The 18,192-nt window shown below is 40.8% G+C and overlaps 1 protein-coding gene across 1 annotated transcript in view; it reads right to left on the bottom strand.

Moving 5' to 3' along the window:
• The window catches only part of pip5k1ca (phosphatidylinositol-4-phosphate 5-kinase, type I, gamma a), a 161,833-nt gene extending 146,850 nt beyond the window's left edge, over window positions 1-14,983 (bottom strand). Inside the window, 1 exon segment of the mRNA XM_084308908.1 lies at window positions 14,729-14,983. Within this exon segment, the coding sequence (XP_084165034.1) occupies window positions 14,729-14,861 (133 nt within the window). The 5' untranslated portion in view covers window positions 14,862-14,983.
• Between the last annotated feature and the right edge of the window lie 3,209 nt (window positions 14,984-18,192).

The following is an 18,192-nucleotide window of genomic DNA, read 5'->3' as shown; positions in this document are numbered from 1 at the left end:
TCAAGTATACACAGACAGTGGAGCTGTTTGCAGATAGCGAGCATTTTGACTTATTGCGTTGTGGCGATGTCTCGCAGATAATACAACTACAAGTATGATTATATAATATATATTTTATTTTAAAAAAAAATTATATAAAATATATATATATATTTTTTTTTAATCAAAAAAATTTGGCAGGTAAGAAATATGCTTGGCGGGTAGATTCTTCCCATCTACCCGCCACTGGCCGGTGAGTCAAAAAGTTAATTTCGCTCCCTGTGTGCTGCTTATCACACAAACCAGCTTCACATCCCAAAGAGCTCAGCACCAGATGAGGAAGCTCACACAAAGATATTGGGTGTGCAAATGTAAGTGCAAGACACCAGATTCGACATGCTAAATTTAGATTTGACTTAGCTACATAGCTGTATATGATCCTTGCCTTTATTTCAAACTGACTTGATTACTGTAATGCACTCTTTACTGGCAACCCACGAAAAGAAACATGGAAAAAGACTTCAGCTCAATCAAAAGCTAGGCTATTAATTAGAACCAAGAGGAGAGAGAACACTGTTAGCTACTCTGCACTGGCTTCCGGTAACATTCAGAATTCATTTTAAGATCCTCCTCCTTATATACAAAGCCCTAAATGGAACAGTTACAGGACCAAGCTACATTGCCAATTCTCTTGTCAACTATGTGTGCCCCCTAGAACGCTACGATGATCTACTACTGGTCTATTGAAGGTTCCCAGCAACAGTAAAAAGAAAATCGTGGATGCAGCCTTTGCTAATTATGCACCAAAGCTATGGAACACTTTACCTATACCCTATAGACATTAGGGAGGCTAGCTCACTAAATATTTTCATACAATAAAAAACGTATCCCTTCACCTTAGCCTTTTAATGCACTCCACTCACCACTTTCCACTCACTGCATCCACACTGTGATTATTCTATTGTAAATTAGAGCTATTTCATTGTTGTTTATGCTGCTATTCTATGTTATTTCCGCTCCAATTTTGAAGACTTTCAGGTTCCAAACTGTGTGGCTATGAAACAGAAAAGAACGGTTGTCAGGTTTTAAACTGTGTGGGTATCAAAAAGGAAGAAAGACTGTCAAGGTTTAAACTGTGTGGGTATCTAACAGGAGATAAAGACTCAGGTTTTGAACTATGTATAATATATAATTGTTTCAACTTAATTGTTGGTTTGGTTCTTATCAGTCAATATTTGTATTGTTATTGTCTGCATTGCTTTTATACTTTTTTTTATTCTCGGCATTGCTATTATTCAGTCTATTTTATACCCATTTTATGTATATTTTACTGCTGTGAAGCACGTTGGGCTGCAATTCTTGTATGAAAGGTGCTCTACAAATAAAGTTTACTATTATTATTATTATATTATTATTGTTATTATTATATGAAATCTAAATAAATTCACACATTTATGTGTGGGCTTACAGTTTAGAAATCAGCCAAGTTAAGTTTAGATAAAAGTAGGCTATATGAAATAAAGCCTGACCAATTAATCTCACAATTTTCTTATATACTGTGATTCTACTGTCACCATGTATGCATATATGCTCACTACATGTATTTATTGCTCCATCTCTGCCCACTACAAACATGGGAACTCTCTACCCCCCACCCCCCATCTCTCTGAGTGGTTGTCTCATAGTGTTGACCAAGGTGGTGGATGTCTCTGTGTCTTGGCCAAGATTGCAGTGACTGTTCTACGTGCACCACCGAGGCCATGGATCAGCTTCTTACAGTCTTCTGTCTGTGGTCTGTCAACGTGGTTTAGAGTTCATTGCTTGGTTAAGTACTTCTATTCTATTTACATAATATGCTTACTACATATATCTATTCTATTCACATATATGCTTACCACTTGTATCTATTGCTATGTCCGCCCATCACAATCACGCAAACTCTCTAATGCCTGTCCCGTCTCCCTGTCTCCAGCTGTCTTGTAGTGATGACTGGAGTGTTGGATGTCCCGTGATGATGACCGGGAGGATGCGACCCTCTCTGCGCCGCCCCCTTGCCTCAAATAGACCCGCCATCAGCTCTATTTTTTATCTTTCAAAATGTTCAGTTGCTATTACATACACTTATCTGTGTTTCATTACGCATATGAGTGCATGCTTACCAACTGTTTTGCCTGTTTTATTGCAACATTAGTATCACCGACATGTAAGAAGGGAGATCCCCCCTTGAACGGCCCTTCTAAGGTTTCTCTCCTCCACATTGCCTGTGGTGCATTATTTTCCTATTGCTAGGTTTTAGTGAGTTTTTCCTTACCTTCGCGTAGGGTATGTCTGGGAGTGTTGCATTTATTAAAAAAAATTTGGACTTGGTGTTGGTGTTTTTGTGTTCTTGGTTTATTGTGATGTTTCTTCTTGACGTGGGACGTGTCCGGCCCATGGGGACATTAACGTGTGTTGTCGGGCCTTACAAATATATTTGATTTGATTTGATTTGATTTAATCAGTCGGCTGATTTAATCGCCTGGTATTAGCACACCGATGTATCACAGACACATGATGTTGGTCCACCAATATGAAAAAAAAAATTTACAGAACATAATGCAGAAAAAGATTTTTGGGCTTTTTTTTTTTTTTTTTTTTATTATTGCAAAACAAAAATTATTAAAAGTCAGTACTCAACACATAATGCATAATGAAACTAACAGTCAAGGTGGCTAAATGACATGCAAGTACAGAAACAGAAAACAAACAAAAAGTCTATAATAATATTTTAACGTATATAGTGTATATCCAACGAAATTACCAATTATACAAATGCATTATACAGGATATACCCCTAATACCTATTTTCTAAAACCCTACACACATATGCTCCAGCTCGAACCCCCCCCCCCCTCCCGGACCCCTCCTTTTTTTTCTTAAACATCTTTAATCACACTCCACCAGAGTTTCCGTTCAGCACCTCGGACAGCCCCGAGCAGAGAGAGCCTGCTTGATTCCTGTTCCACTGAGCACAGGGAGCACTCTCTCTGCTGGCACACAAACATCAATGTGTTGGCAGGAGCTGTCCGAGGTGCTGAACTGGACAGGGAGCGTGCCAGCAGAGAGAGGGCTCTCTGTGCTTGGTGGAACAGGAGCAGGCTACCTTGGCCACTTTGGAGCCTCCAAGCAAAACGGTGTACATCCCTGCGTGACCGGTGAAGGCTGCGCAGCCATCGGCCATTATCACAGCTAAGTTCTGCTGATACCCATCTGTGCTGATTAATTGGCACAAAATCCTCTTTTCCTTAATGTAATCACAGCACCAGGAATTCTTTGCGGCATGAGAGATATAGAGTTTATTTATATATAATAATAAATTATTTATTTTAATTTTATTTATAGCATTTTCAGCTTTTTCTGGTCACGCAGGACCTTTTGGCCACGCAGGACCGACAGAGGAGAGAGGGTGAAACGGGAGGAGAAGAGGGGAAGACATGCGGCATATGGCCACCGGGTCTGGGAAACAAACCCGGGGCGACCACTTCGCAACTCAGCGCACTATGTGGCTACTGGAGAGCCCATCAATTATTTATAAGATTTAATTTTAAGATTTATTAAAAATCTAGTATCGGTTGGGCTCTAATATGAAGTAGCACGCAACACTGTCAGGTTGAATAACTCAAGCAAGGACATAGCCTAAGGCCCTAAGCAAATGTCAGTATACAGGTTCCCACTGTTTATGTAGAAGACCAGTCATCTGCCCCGAAACAAAAATCCACCCATGTTCTCGACTCTCATCTAAAGGTTCAACGTGGGGGAAATGACTGTCCATTATCTATTTTGAGGAAACGCTGAGAGACAAAGTATGCTAAATAAAAAGCCTTACAAATGAATTAGCTGAACTTTAGACAGTTTAAACTTGACTGTGCAAGAAGAAACTCCATTTATTATAGAGCACCTATATGCGCATAAAACAATGAACCAGGTGCAAAACATTGCAGCCTCCAGATGTCATTACCATCCCATCTCATACCATAAAGCATCCAATGGTAGGGGTGGACATCATCATGGAGTTCCCAATATGACATTATTACGATACTTGGGCCATGATACAATAGCACTGTCTGTGATTCTTACTTTTGTACAATACCTTAAGACTTATTGCAATGCAATACTTCAATAGGCTAAAGTATATCGCAATTTTCACTACCAATTTCCTGTTCAGTAGAAAGCTATACGGCTGCAAGCTGTAACGTTCTGGGTTTCTGTCCTCTCCCAGGAGTAGAAAACCCTACTGCCATTCTGGAGTACTTCACCTTGTTCTCTGTAATTAGCGGTGATTGACTGTCACCTGTGGTTTGTTGTCACTAATTACTGCGTGTGGTTTGCTGGGAGTTTTGCCTTTATAGTAATCCCATCCTTCACTGTCTGTTGTCGGATCTTCACAGAACTACTGCGAGCAGTCGGCCACGGACAAGAAATGGAACCTCTTGTCTTTGCTGTTATTACTTAAAGGAAAACGCCAACATTTTGGGAAATTAGCTTATTTAACATCTTCCCTGGAGTTAGACAAGAAGATACATACCTTTTTTGTCTCTGTGCTTGCATTTAGCTTTGGGAACAGACGCTCCGTTAGCATAGCTTAGCTTCATCACTGGAAGTGAGTAGGGGCCGGAGCCCGACGTTCCCTTACTGTGTATAGTTTGATTGATTGATTGAAAAGTTTATTAACAGATTGCAGAATACACTCCAAATACAACTCCAAAACGTTCATGTAAACATGTTGTGACCTGTGTATTCACCACGTGGAGAAATAAAAAATAATTGAATTAGACAATTACGTTTTATAAGCAAATATACTTGCCCAACCACTACTGTATGAGCGCAGCCAGTGATTTCAACGTGACGGCGTGTTTGTTTACATTCTCATTCATTCAAAAGATCCGAACCAATTGAAGTTTATAGATACCATGACTTGAAATCCTCTTACCTTGACGATTAAAAGCCTCCCCAATTTAGAAAACAGTAATCCAATGGCTGGTATTGAGATAATATACTACTAACGCTCGGAGCTAACCAGCAACCTGACAATCAAGCAGATAACGAGAGCAATGACTTCCTTTCTGGGGGGTTTCAAAATAAAAGAGCGACGTCTATAGCAGCGGAAAACGTTTATTTTGTACATTATCTAACGTTAACACGAACCTAAACTAACGTTACAACTAACCTAAAGTTAGTTTAGGTTCGTGTTAACGTTAGATAATGTACAAAATAAACGTTTTCCGCTGCTATAGACGTTGCTCTTTTATTTTGAAACCCCCCAGAAAGGAAGTCATTGCTCTCGTTATCTGCTTGATTGTCCGGTTGCTGGTTAGCTCCGAGCGTTAGTAGTATATTATCTCAATACCAGCCATTGGATTACTGTTTTCTAAATTGGGGAGGCTTTTAATCGTCAAGGTAAGAGGATTTCAAGTCATGGTATCTATAAACTTCAATCGGTTCGGATCTTTGAGAATGTAAACAAACACGCCGTCACGTTGAAATCACTGGCTGCGCTCATACAGTAGTGGTTGGGCAAGTATATTCGCTTATAAAACGTAATTGTCTAATTCAATTATTTTTTATTTCTCCACGTGGTCAATACACAGGTCACAACATGTTTACATGCAGGGAACAAACTTAACTTTTTGACTTACCAGCCATTTGGCTGGTAGATTTTAAAAACTACCAGCCAGGCAGATTTTTTACCAGCCAAAAATTAAAAATAGCTTTTTAGTATATCGCCATGTGTTATTATTACTATATAATACTCTCATATGCTATTTTCAATTAATATCATAAACAACATAAGGAATATTAGCATAATTTTGAGTGGACTGAAGGAATGAGTCAGCGTTAATAGTTTTAAATGCAAATAATTTATTGAAACATAGAAGTGGGGTCGGGGACACACACACTGTTTCAACTCACCACCCCCGCATCATATTGTAGTCTAGTCTGTCTTCAAACTTCCACTCCTCTCGAAACCTTTTTATATTTGAATATCAACATTATCTGTGCATCCTCAGTAATCCTGAGTTTACTACAATATACTCCTATCCTGAGTCCTGACTAGTGACTTCATCGTCTTTCCAAACGCACGCACACACACAGAGAAAGGGAGAGTGCCCCCCCCCCCCCCCATTTCCCTTTCCTGTTCTCTATGGCTCTGCCGCTGATCAGGATTAGCTTGTTAGCTTACGCTAACATAACGTTCATTTCGGGCGATGTGGGCATAAAGGAATGGCAACGATGCAATGCATGTTAGATGCATTTGACCCGTTGTGAGAAGAAGAAAAAACCACAGACTTATTTCGGCTCGCAAAATAGGCGCACTGCTGTGTAGCTCTGCTCTCAGGGAACAAACTTAACTTTTTGACTTACCAGCCATTTGGCTGGTAAATTTTAAAAACTACCAGCCAGGCAGATTTTTTACCAGCCATTGGCTGTTGGCTGGTACTTATTTTGTTCCCTGTTTACATGGACGTTTTGGAGTTGTATTTGGAGTGTATTCTGCAATCTGTTAATAAACTTTTCAATCAATCAATCAAACTATACACAGTAAGGGAACGTCGGGCTCCGGCCCCTACTCACTTCCAGTGATGAAGCTAAGCTATGCTAACGGAGCGTCTGTTCCCAAAGCTAAATGCACGCACAGAGACAAAAAAGGTATGTATCTTCTTGTCTAACTCCAGGGAAGATGTTAAATAAGCTAATTTCCCAAAATGTTGGCGTTTTCCTTTAATTCTCTTTTCCTTATATACCTTCAGTTGAAGCCTGGCTTCTTATTTGTTATCGTTACAGTCTCTTGCTCTAGTGATTCTGATAATAAAATAACACGTTTTCTTGAGAAGAGCAACCACATCTCCGTCTCCTTATTACTTTCTACTATTGGAACTCAACTCCTACCTTGACTCGTAACAGCAAGCACAAATTAATGGAATACGTAATGGATACGGACTGCTAGCCTAGCTTAAAACTCTGGGGAGATGTTTTTGGCCAATAGCTAGGCTAGCGGTCCATATCCGCTTCCATTGATTTGTGCTAAGCTAGGCTAGCTTGCAGCCGGATAGCTTTCTACTGAACACACAGAGAGGAAATTGGTATTTATCTTCTAGTCTGACATTGGAGTAGACGATAATCGCATTTCCCATAATGTTGGCGTGCCCCTATAATGTATTGAATTGAATTATCATTAGGCCTCTATATGCTACTATCGATATTTTCCCCACATCTGCTCTTGGCAGTTAAGATAGAGATGAAGAGGAGAAACACTGTACTGTGACATGGGCCTACAAATGGGCTCAAAAGACGACGTCACATCAATTTGGAAGGCCACCATCTCAATACTGTAGCCTCACTGTTGCCTATTCCTTTATGGAAACACCTACTGTAACTTTGCCAGGAGTAAGCGAGTCAGCACGTTTCCCTCCATAGAAGGACAGCCCTCGTGGCATGCCTGAACACAAACGTAATTTCTTCCTCTAATAACATGGCATTTCCCTCTCACGCGAGCCCATACATGTTTAAAGTGGACAAAGCAAATTGACAGTATCATAACAAAAATAGGAAGGAGCATAGCTGTGACAAGAAAATGCACAAAGTATTTAACACCAACCACTTTGAAACAAGTCATCCAGGCTCTGGTTGTCACATCTTGAGTACTGTCCCGTCATAATGGTCATCAGCAGCAAAAACACATGTATACAGAAACTACAATTAGCCCAAAATAAGGCTGCCAGACTAGCTCTCCACTGTTCAAAGCGCACTAACATTGGAGTTATGCACAGAAATGTATCATGGCTTCCGGTTGAGAAACATCTGCAATCCTGTCTCATTACTTTTCTCAGAAATGTTCAAGTTGTCAAAAAACCACAGTATTTTTATGATCATATAGTTTACATAAGAGAAGAACATGACCATATGACCAGACAAGCTACGTCAGGCCATCTACTGGCACCTAAACCCAGAACAAATCTTCTGTGACTTACAGAGCTATCATGGAATGGAACTCATTGCCAAGCTACTTCGCTGAAATAGAATCCAAAACCACTTTCAAGAAAATATTTAAATACCATCTACTCCCAAACTTTCTTGACTGTTTTCCTTTTTACGTTATTTTTTCTTAAATTTTTTTTTTTTAACCATTGATCTTAACTGATCACTGTGACTTTATTGCTTTTATCGTTATATATGCCTATGTTTGTGTACAGCACTTTGAGATACATGACATGTATGAAAGGTGCTTTATAAATACTTACTTACTTACTTACTTACTTACTTACTTACTTACTTACTTACTTACTTACTTACTTACTTACTTACAGTACTTACTTACTTACTTACTTACTTACTTACTTACTTACTTACTTACTTACTTACTTACTTACTTACTTACTTACTTACTTACTTACTTACTAACAGGGAACAAAATAAGCACACGCCATTCGCCAATGGCCTGTAGATTTAATGTTTGGCGCCTAGAAATTAAGATCTGCCCGCCACCTGGCGGCTAACAAAATCCACTGCATCAGCGGGAGCTTGGTGCTGGATTTTGCGAGAAGCATGCAGCTACAGAGCCACAGAGCAGCAGTGTTTTCAGCTCCGGTCTGGGGACCGCTCAGCAGCGCCCCCCACCCAACAGCTGAATTGCCAATGGCTGAATTAGAGTACTGCACCGTGCGGGCACCGCTGGTGGGTTCTGTGGCTCTGCAGCTGGATGCTTCTCGCAAAATCCAGCACCAAGCTCCTGCTGACAACATCGTTGTCATTCCTGCTTGGTGAAGCAACGATGAAACAAATGTAATGATTGTTTCGTTCATCGCATAGGCTATTTAATTTTAGCCTATTTTAATACAATTCAAATAATCAAATTGTGCTTAGAGGGAATTATTTTCACCGGACATTATGACCGGAGAGATTTAAATGTTCGGACTTCAACAGACTTCAACTTTTTTCTCACAACGGGTAAAGTGCATCTAACATGCTTTGCACCGTCGCCATTCCTTTATGCCCACATCGCCCGAAATGAACGTTACGTTATCAGAGGCAGAGCAGAGCCATAGAGAACAGTGTGGACTGAGGAAAGGGAAATGGGGGGGGGGGGGGTGCGTGCATTTGGAAAGACGATGAAGTCAGTCAGGAGTATATTAGTAAACTGAGGATTACTGAGGATGGACAGATAATGTTGATATTCAAATATAAAAAAGTTTCGAGAGGAGTGGAAGTTTGAAGACAGACTAGACTACAATATGATGCGGGGGTGGTGAGTTGAAACAGTGTGTGATTGATTGATTGAAAAGTTTATTAACAGATTGCAGAATGGGTACAGTACAGTACAGCTCAATACATACAATTGTTAAGGGGATGCAGACCAGAGAAAGACTTGTCTTGTTTACATCAGGGTCCCCCATTTTCAATTCATCATAACATAATATGATGTGTCCCGACCCCACTTCTATGTTTCAATAAATTATTTGCATTTAAAACTATTAACACTGACTCATTCCTTCAGTCCACTCAAAATGATGCTAATATTCCTTATGTTGTTTATGATATTAATTGAAAATAGCATATGAGAGTATTATAGTAATAATAACACATGGCAATATACTAAAAAGCAATTTATAATTTTTGGCTGGTAAAAATTCTGCCTGGCTGGTAGTTTTTAAAATCTACCAGCCAAATGGCTGGTAAGTCAAAAAGTTAAGTTTGTTCCCTGCTTACTAACAAGCAGGGACCGAAACTAGAGAGCGCCGCCCGCCATTTGCGGCAGTTTTTACGTTTGGCGCCTCCCACTTAGAGGACTGACCGCCGTGTGGCGGCCAATCAAATGGTCATGTGAAAACCGAAAATCATGATTCTGAGCGGAGTTCTCACTCGCTGTCTGAGCATTGCTGCTCCTAAACCTCCCCTACCTGTTTCTGTATGCTGCATGTAAACACACAGTCACCGTGACTGATGTTAGTCTAGTCAGAGAGACCTCCGTGAGCTGATGTTAGCTACTGTTACAAAATGACCCAGTCAACTATTCACTTTTAGTTTAATACATGAGGCATTGTGTAACGTTATCCAGCTGGCTAGCTTCTGATAGCTCCCGACATAAACAACAGCAAGTGTCCAGTTACATCGCATGAGGGCTGCAGCGCTGCTGACTAGGGTCCAGGTGCAGGGCAGGAGAATCCTTTCATGCTGAATGTAAGAGTTTAGGGTCCAGCTGTAGCGCCGGAGAATCCTTGCTGGAGCTGGAGGCCACTAGACAGGGAACAAACTTAACTTTTTTACTTACCAGCCATTTGGCTGGTAGATTTTAAAAACTACCAGCCGGGCAGACTTTTTACCAGCCAAAAATCCAATTAGTATTTATATTGTAACGTTTGGCCACTTTAAATCATTGAACAGAGAGAGAGAGAGGTAGATAGATAGATAGATAGATAGATAGATAGATAGATAGATAGATAGATAGATAGATAGATAGATAGATAGATAGATAGATAGATAGATAGATAGATAGATAGATAGATAGATAGATAGATAGATAGATAGATAGATAGATAGATAGATAGATAGATAGATAGATAGAGAAGGCAAGCCTGAAAACCTACCTGTTCAAAAAGGCCTTTGACTGTTAGCTTTTTATTTTAATTTTATTGCGCTTTTGTTTTTAAATTGTCTGTTTATACTATGTTTTTAATGAACTATGTTCTATTTTTATCTTATTTTTATTCTGTATTTTATTTTATTTGTTTTACTAATAACTATTTTATTTCTATTTTTTTAACTGTTTTAACCATGTAGTGTAGCACTTTGGGATCCCAGTGAACAAAAAGTGCATTACAAATCCAATCTATTATTATTATTATGTGTGGCTGCCGCCCTGGCGGACATCTGTGCTCTACTGAGTGCACCTTTCTAGTCTAGAGAGAGAGCGCTGATTCCCCGTAGCTGAGCAGGGTTGCATTTTGTCAACACAAGTTGGAACCCTGGAGGAAGCGATATAAGGAAACGAATTGCTCCGCTAATCGCTCATGTTGACCCCGCCCCCAAGTCGCTCTCCGCTCGCTCACCGCTCACCTTGAATCGAGCGCTCCCCGCTCCCTGCGCCACATCGCTCGGCAGATTACAGATGGTGTAAATTAGCTCAAACTACAACAGTCCACCCCATGGGCCCCTTAACAATTGTTTGTATTGAGCCGCATTGTAATTGTACCCATTCTGCAATGTTAAATAACGTTGTTTATCCATTCACTAGCTCTATTAAGCGATGATAGCTAGCCTAGCCACAATGCTATGGTCGCTGCCATTAACGTTAGCATGTAAGCTAACGACAACAACAATGGCGTCAAAACTTTTTCTAACAGGATGTGAGTGACAAAGCCTGAACAGGATATCACAGGTTCACCCTTCTCATTGGTTGAAAATGGCCTTCAAGGGTGCTCCAGTAGCACACCATGTTACCGCGCTCGCGCGGGACTCCGTGCTGCGTCACGGATCTGGTTGACTCCGAGTTCGATTCCCGGACCCGCCGTCATTTGCCGAATGTCTCCCCCTGCTCTCTCTCCCGTTTCACCCTGCAACTGTCGGTCATGCTTGACCAGGAAAGCGATAAACGCTAAAAAATAAAGTTAAAAAAAGAAAAAAAAAAAAATGGCCTTCATGTTTGTACATCACCATCTGTTGCTTTGGCATTGTACTACATGTATATTACATCAGTGTTAAACCACTGTGAGCGGCCTGGAGGGAGTGGATTGGAGCGGAGGAGAAGCAGTAGATGCAGTGTATTTTGTTAGCCGCCAGGTGGCGGGCAGACCTTAAATTCTAATCGCCAAAGAATAAATCTACAAGTCAATGGCGCTGGGCGTGTAACTATTTTGTACCCTGCCACTAGAGTATACACACAGACAGTGGAGCTGTTTGCAGACAGCGAGGTGGCGATGTCTCGCAGATAATACAACTACAAGTATGATTATATAATATATATATTTTATTTAAAAAAAAATTATATAAAATAATAATATATTTTTTTTTTTTATCAAAAAAAAGTTGGCAGGTAAGAAATCTGCTTGGCGGGTAGATTCTTCCCATCTACCCGCCACTGGCCGGTGAGTCAAAAAGTTAATTTCGCTCCCTGCTAACAAGCATGCACTGAACCCTTATGGCATAGCGGTGAAGACCAATTGACTGTTAATTGTATTTATGTTGATGGCAGTGAGTGCTGCTCAGGAAGCACTATTTATTTGATTTTAATTATTTGATTTTAATACTTATACTAATAAGTATCATTCTTGTACAATATCATCCTTAACTGAGGATGAGATTGTTAATGATGTTGATAATGATGTAATTGATGATGCAATTGATGTTGATAATGATGTAATGTATTGAATATTGTATTGTTGTAAGTGCCGGACCCCAGGAAGAATAGCTTTTGTCAAGTGCAAAAGCTAATGGGGATCCTAAATAAACATAAACATAAACATGTCAAGTCGCTGAAAATACTGTTCACATTACACGGTTACAGCGCCTAATACAAACAGGCAGCAAGCTGAAAACATTTGTTGGAACATCATATTGTATAATCCATTAGTTTAATTTCATTTAACCATCTTGTGCCTTATCTGTCCTTATCTTTTACATGTTCCATTGCATGTGAAGGTGCAGTGAGCAGGCACAGTGGCACGCACCTCTGAAATGAACCAGTGTGCAGATGGTGGAAGCTACTGTAGCTGGTTGAGCCCAGGCCCCAGTCAGGCAGGCAGCCACTCAGTCAAAACCACTTTCATATTTTCACCCTCTGACACACAGCTCAACTTGTGCTCCTCACGACCACACTGCTGTTTGACTCACTGAGCTATTCTGTCCTAACTGCCTCGCACTCTTGGTGCTCTTGTCATAGTCAGTGCACATCATCAAACCCCTCAACCTTGAAGACCAGTTCAGGAGAGCAACCGATATGACTGAGAGGTGGACTAGTCAGCAGCCCCGTAAACACACACACACACACACACACACACACACACACACACACACACAAAGGTGTACGCAAGCACAAGTATCTAAATGGATACCAGAGGCTCAAATGTCTTATTATAATAATAATAATAATAATAATAATAATAATAATAATAATAATAATAATAATAATAATAATAATAATAATAATAATAATAAACTTTATTTGTATAGCACCTTTCATACAGAAACTGCAGCTAAAAGTGCTTCACAACAGAAAAAAGACAGGCAGAAAATTAGCACATAAAGTGCAGACATATAAAATCATAGTTTTTCACATTAGGATCTAACATCCAAACAGGCCACCTTGTTTATGGTTTGATTCTTATGGGTGGCATCTGCCACCAACATCAACTAGACTATACTATCGTCACATAGGCCTACAACAGCTACACAAAACTGAAAGTGAGTCTTGTATCACACTACTTACTGTAAAACTATAGGCTTAAAGGGGCACTTCACCAAAAAACAATGATGATTTATTTTGCACATCATCTCACACATATAAAGCTCTAAACAGTTTTGCACACATGCATTTAGTTTGATAGTTATTGAGAGTAAATCAGTTTGAATTATGGCCACCAGGGATGTCATCGGGGACACTGAATCTGTGTGTTGTGTTAATTACAGCTCAATTAAAAGATAAGGTAGCAGTGCCTATGAGAAAAAGCTATTTCATGGTGGTATAATTAACACAACACAAGGATTAAATGTCCCTGATGACATGGTGGCCATATTCAAACGAATTCACTCTACAATTGAGTGACACTTTATAAGGCTTTCTTCACTGTCTTTCTTCACTGTAAGCTCACTGGACGAACTAGGTATACATTCACATTACTGACAAAGTCTCTAGGCACTGCAGTAGTATGTCCTGACCATGAACTATGTCATGTGTGTTTTGTACATGGCTGATTTCTACCAATAAACTAGCTACCTATATATCATTATCGCTGGAAAACCAGCAGTGCTTTGATTTTGACATGAGCTGAAAGCCACTGAGGCAAACAGGGTGGACTCCTCTAGACCATGCAGTGACCAGTGGTTCTTGTCAAGGTATTACAACACCATAGACCTCCATTTGGTGCCAGGAACTCCCATATGAACAATCATAATCCACAATTGTTGTACATTAACATTATGGGGAGAGACAAACCTCTATGGCCAGAATAGTGAGTCCTATGTGATTCTATACTGTAGTGAAATCATGAAAGAGCATAATTGGTGATATAGCTATATCATTCTCATTTTGCTGGGGAAGCCCTACAAAACCTGAAACCCTCTCCAGGACCCGTCCTCCACATTGAGAAGAAGCACCGCTCTACTGGATGCCATAGATCTCGTAGCAGCATGAGCATCACATGGCCATCATGGTCCCAGAGCATCGCCCAAGCTTCTCATGACAGAGGGAAGCAATTCAGAGCAGTGTCAAGCTAGTTAGAGCTGTTACTTGAATTACAAGATATGTCACAAGTTAGAATATGTAGCTGACATTGCAGATAACGTTACTATAATATATCGTCCACGTGAATGGCGTGTCATTTCGTTTGTAAATGAGTTTTGTACATTAATGATCGGAGCTGCTGCTGCTGCTCGCCAGGTGACCTGCCCCAGTCTCATCTGAGCTACTAGCCTGCTAGCAGAGATGAGTCAGTATCACTAGCGAGGATGGATCAATAATAAAATAAACATTAAAGACGACTAGAAAGAGGTACACTACCCATGTCTCCGGCGTCGATCCCGTAGCTAACTCCAATAACAGTGTCCCCATCATCGGATGCTGTGGCCCCGGATAACGGGCTCCCGTCCCTGGCCTCGGACAGACCCACCGCTCCCTCGGCTGCTGCTTCCATTCACACTCCCGGAGAAAGGGCGAGCCCTTCGAGTGAAAGACCCACGGCGACGGTGCGATTCTGGTAGAAATATGAACGCGTTGTGCGCCGAACTAGGGATATGATATAAAATCGAAATAAGAAATAGCTGTTGATAGTCCTTTATTATGGTCCTCTCATCCGAGCGGCGGATCAGCAACTCGTTCGGCTCCTCGCTCAAAGCTTGATAGCGCTGCACTTGCTGCTGCTGTCACACACAGCCTGCCTACTTCTGTGTTGGGCATTCTGGCTCCCTCTGCCGGTTGCTTAGCAAACTGCAGCTATCCTCCAGACATTTAAATGTATGTACTAATAAGTTATAACCATTTTGATGATCCACTTGCATCATGACCTGAAGAAGAAATCTATCGGTGAGCATTATTTCACCCACTGTGGAGGGTAGCTTGAACTGCCCCCATAGTTCGGGAGCCATAGCCGGAGGCGATTTATAGGTGAACCTTGGTTTGTCGGTTGCAGTCAAAACAAGTGAAGACAATGGCAATAACAGTAAAAATCCATCCAAGTTGGTGACGCCAAAATGTATGACCTAAATCAATGTAATCTTCTCAAGGGTCATTGTACTGTTCTCTAGTGACCGCAGTGTTGACGTGAAAGATGTTCTCTCCCACAAGCTGGCACCAGTCCCAACTGCCATGTTCAAGGAATGCGACTGTGTAAAGCCAAGTCCACATTGAAGAAGTCACTCCAGGTGGAAGTCTGGAAGAGGAAAGCTGGTGACACATCACTGTCATTGATGGATCTGCACTTCTTTGGACTATCCACTGGCCAGCTGATTGCTTGATCGCTGATTTCATAGAAAATGTTAAGGCACGGCAAACTTCATCCCTCTTAGAGAGTACTTCTACCTTATCTTTGACAGATACTACGACTGCAGTATCAGGTCCGTCACCAGAGATGTCAGGGAGACAATGATCAACAAAAAGCATAATCTCCTCCTATCAACCAAGCTACCAGCCCAGACAGTTGTCCTGTCATTTCTGATTATACAGATGTTTTTGTCCTACTTCTTCACCATTACCATCAGACAGGACTGGATGTACCACTCATCATGGAATCCCCCAGCAAGGAGAGAGTAATAGTGGACATGAAGTCAACACTGGCCAAGCATAAACAAACACCTTTTACCAGCCCATGCCATATCACGATGTGACACTGTAGCGTTGTACTATGGGTTGGGAAAAGGCTCTGTCATCAACGCCCTGAAAGCTGGTTACGACATATCAGCCATTGGCAATGTGGATGCACCATTCCAGCAAGTCCTTGACCAAGCCACTGCCTTCATCTCAGCCTGTTATGGCATAACGGAGAGCACGGACATGACACACAAGGCTACTTGTCTGGGGGGGAAATAATGGGAAAGGACATCTTCACCAAATCTAGCTGCTCTACCTCCAACAGTAAGCGTTCATTGAAAATGTAAATCTCAATACGAATCTGCCACCTGCAATGAACTCAGAGGAATTTGGATGGAAAAAGGACACCTGTAACCTGATCCCAATCCACCTACCAGAAGATGTCAAACTAGTCCCAGACTACATTCTGAAGATGATCCGGTGTGGCTGCAAGAGTGAGACCCCTTGCACCTCAAAAGAAGTGCAGCTGTAAAGTGCATGGTTTGTCATGCACAATGTTCTGTACATGTTTCAGGGTAGGATGCTCAAGATCTGTAACGCATCTGCAATATTTGTCCTTCACACCAGTGAGTGTGTATCTACTTAAGTTTCATCCAGCAACCTGAAAGTGTAGCAACTCACCCAGTATGAAACCTCAACTTTAGACATTTCATCCTCAACTTCGCCCCGCTGCGAGGCCACAGACATTACACCCTCTGCTTAAAGCCCTCACCATGCCCCACTCCTCTGCAAGGCCTACAGTTCCCCCTACAGACATTCTGCCCCGTGCCCTCGTCCATGGAACCATGGCATAGTCTCCTGCCCCTTCCCCACCACTTTGGATCTTTCTGATGAGGCGAATTCTGGGGGAACATGTGTAGTATGTAGAGAATTAACGGTTACTATAATTACACAACACATTGGTTATGTTTTTTTTCTTTTTTTCATATACTGTTTTTGTAATGCACTTGTTCGATTAATTTAGATTCATTTTGTGGGGGGAAGGGGCTGCATCCCTTTTCCTGTAGCAAATTTATTGTTGCCCATATGAATAAATGGACCAACACAATGCAAACTTAAGTTGTGTGTCGCTGCTAATAACTCCTGCTACAAAAGTACTTTTACAGGCCTGGCTTGAAAGGGTTAATAATCATTTCACATCACCCCTTGTATGAAGAAACGTAAAAATAATGTACATTTTATGCATTTAATTTATATTCAGTATGCAATATCATAAATCAAAACGTTTGTGTGATTAGGCATTTTCGAGCATGAAGGGGTTATTATCTGAACATTCCTCTTTCATCATACAGGTGAAAGGCTCAGGTTCAGGTCTGCACAGACATGCAATTAGTCTAGATCAGGGGTGCCCAGACTTTTTATAGTGGGGGCCAAATAATTTGACTGGACATGTTATAAATACAACACAAAAAGGACAATGTCAGAGGCCTTGCAATAATCAAGTTGCCAAATAGAATGCACAAAATGAGACCAAATATGAAATAAATCGTATCACTTTCTGAAACCCTTTGGGACTTACTTTGGGCAGCCCTTGTCTTGATGTGTAGTATTGTGATTGTGTACACCCCTTCCAAAAGGTCAGTTATTTTCAACTTTACTGGCAAAATCAGTATCCATGAGACCCTTTTGCATATAAGGCAGGAGACAGGGGTTAATCCATGCTGTATACGTTACAAATAAAATCAGTTCTATAACAGCACTTCACATGATTATGGAAAGCATCTCATTCGATTCTATTCGATTAATTGAAGACATGACAGTATAGCCTGACAGAAAGTAATTACAACTCACTCTGCTAATGTGATGCTCCATTAAACACTGGGCAGTATTCCAATTAATTACTATTCAGGACAATAATATTTTTGGTGCATTTTGATCGCCGCTGTCAACTCAAAGTCCTCTATTGAGGTGGCATGTGTTCCTATGTCCAATAGAGGGCAGTGTAACATGTAACATATTTGAAACCAGTCATTTTTACTATTTGATTTCAGGCTCAACCTTTCCACATGTGAAGGAGTTTCTGAAAAGAAAACTTGAAAATATTTCACTTCAATAAAAAAATAAAAATAAAAAGCACTATGCACATAAATATCCCATGGCAAAACACCAGGACACAATCTAAGCATTAAATAACAATGTAAATGTTTAACTGACAAGAC

The sequence above is a fragment of the Notolepis coatsorum genome (assembly GCF_963971535.1).
Source record: "Notolepis coatsorum genome assembly, chromosome: 2".
In the NCBI taxonomy this organism is placed as follows: Eukaryota; Metazoa; Chordata; class Actinopteri; order Aulopiformes; family Paralepididae; genus Notolepis; species Notolepis coatsorum.
The sequence above is the reverse complement of the archived record's forward strand: the minus strand, read 5'-3'. Positions and strand labels throughout refer to the sequence as shown.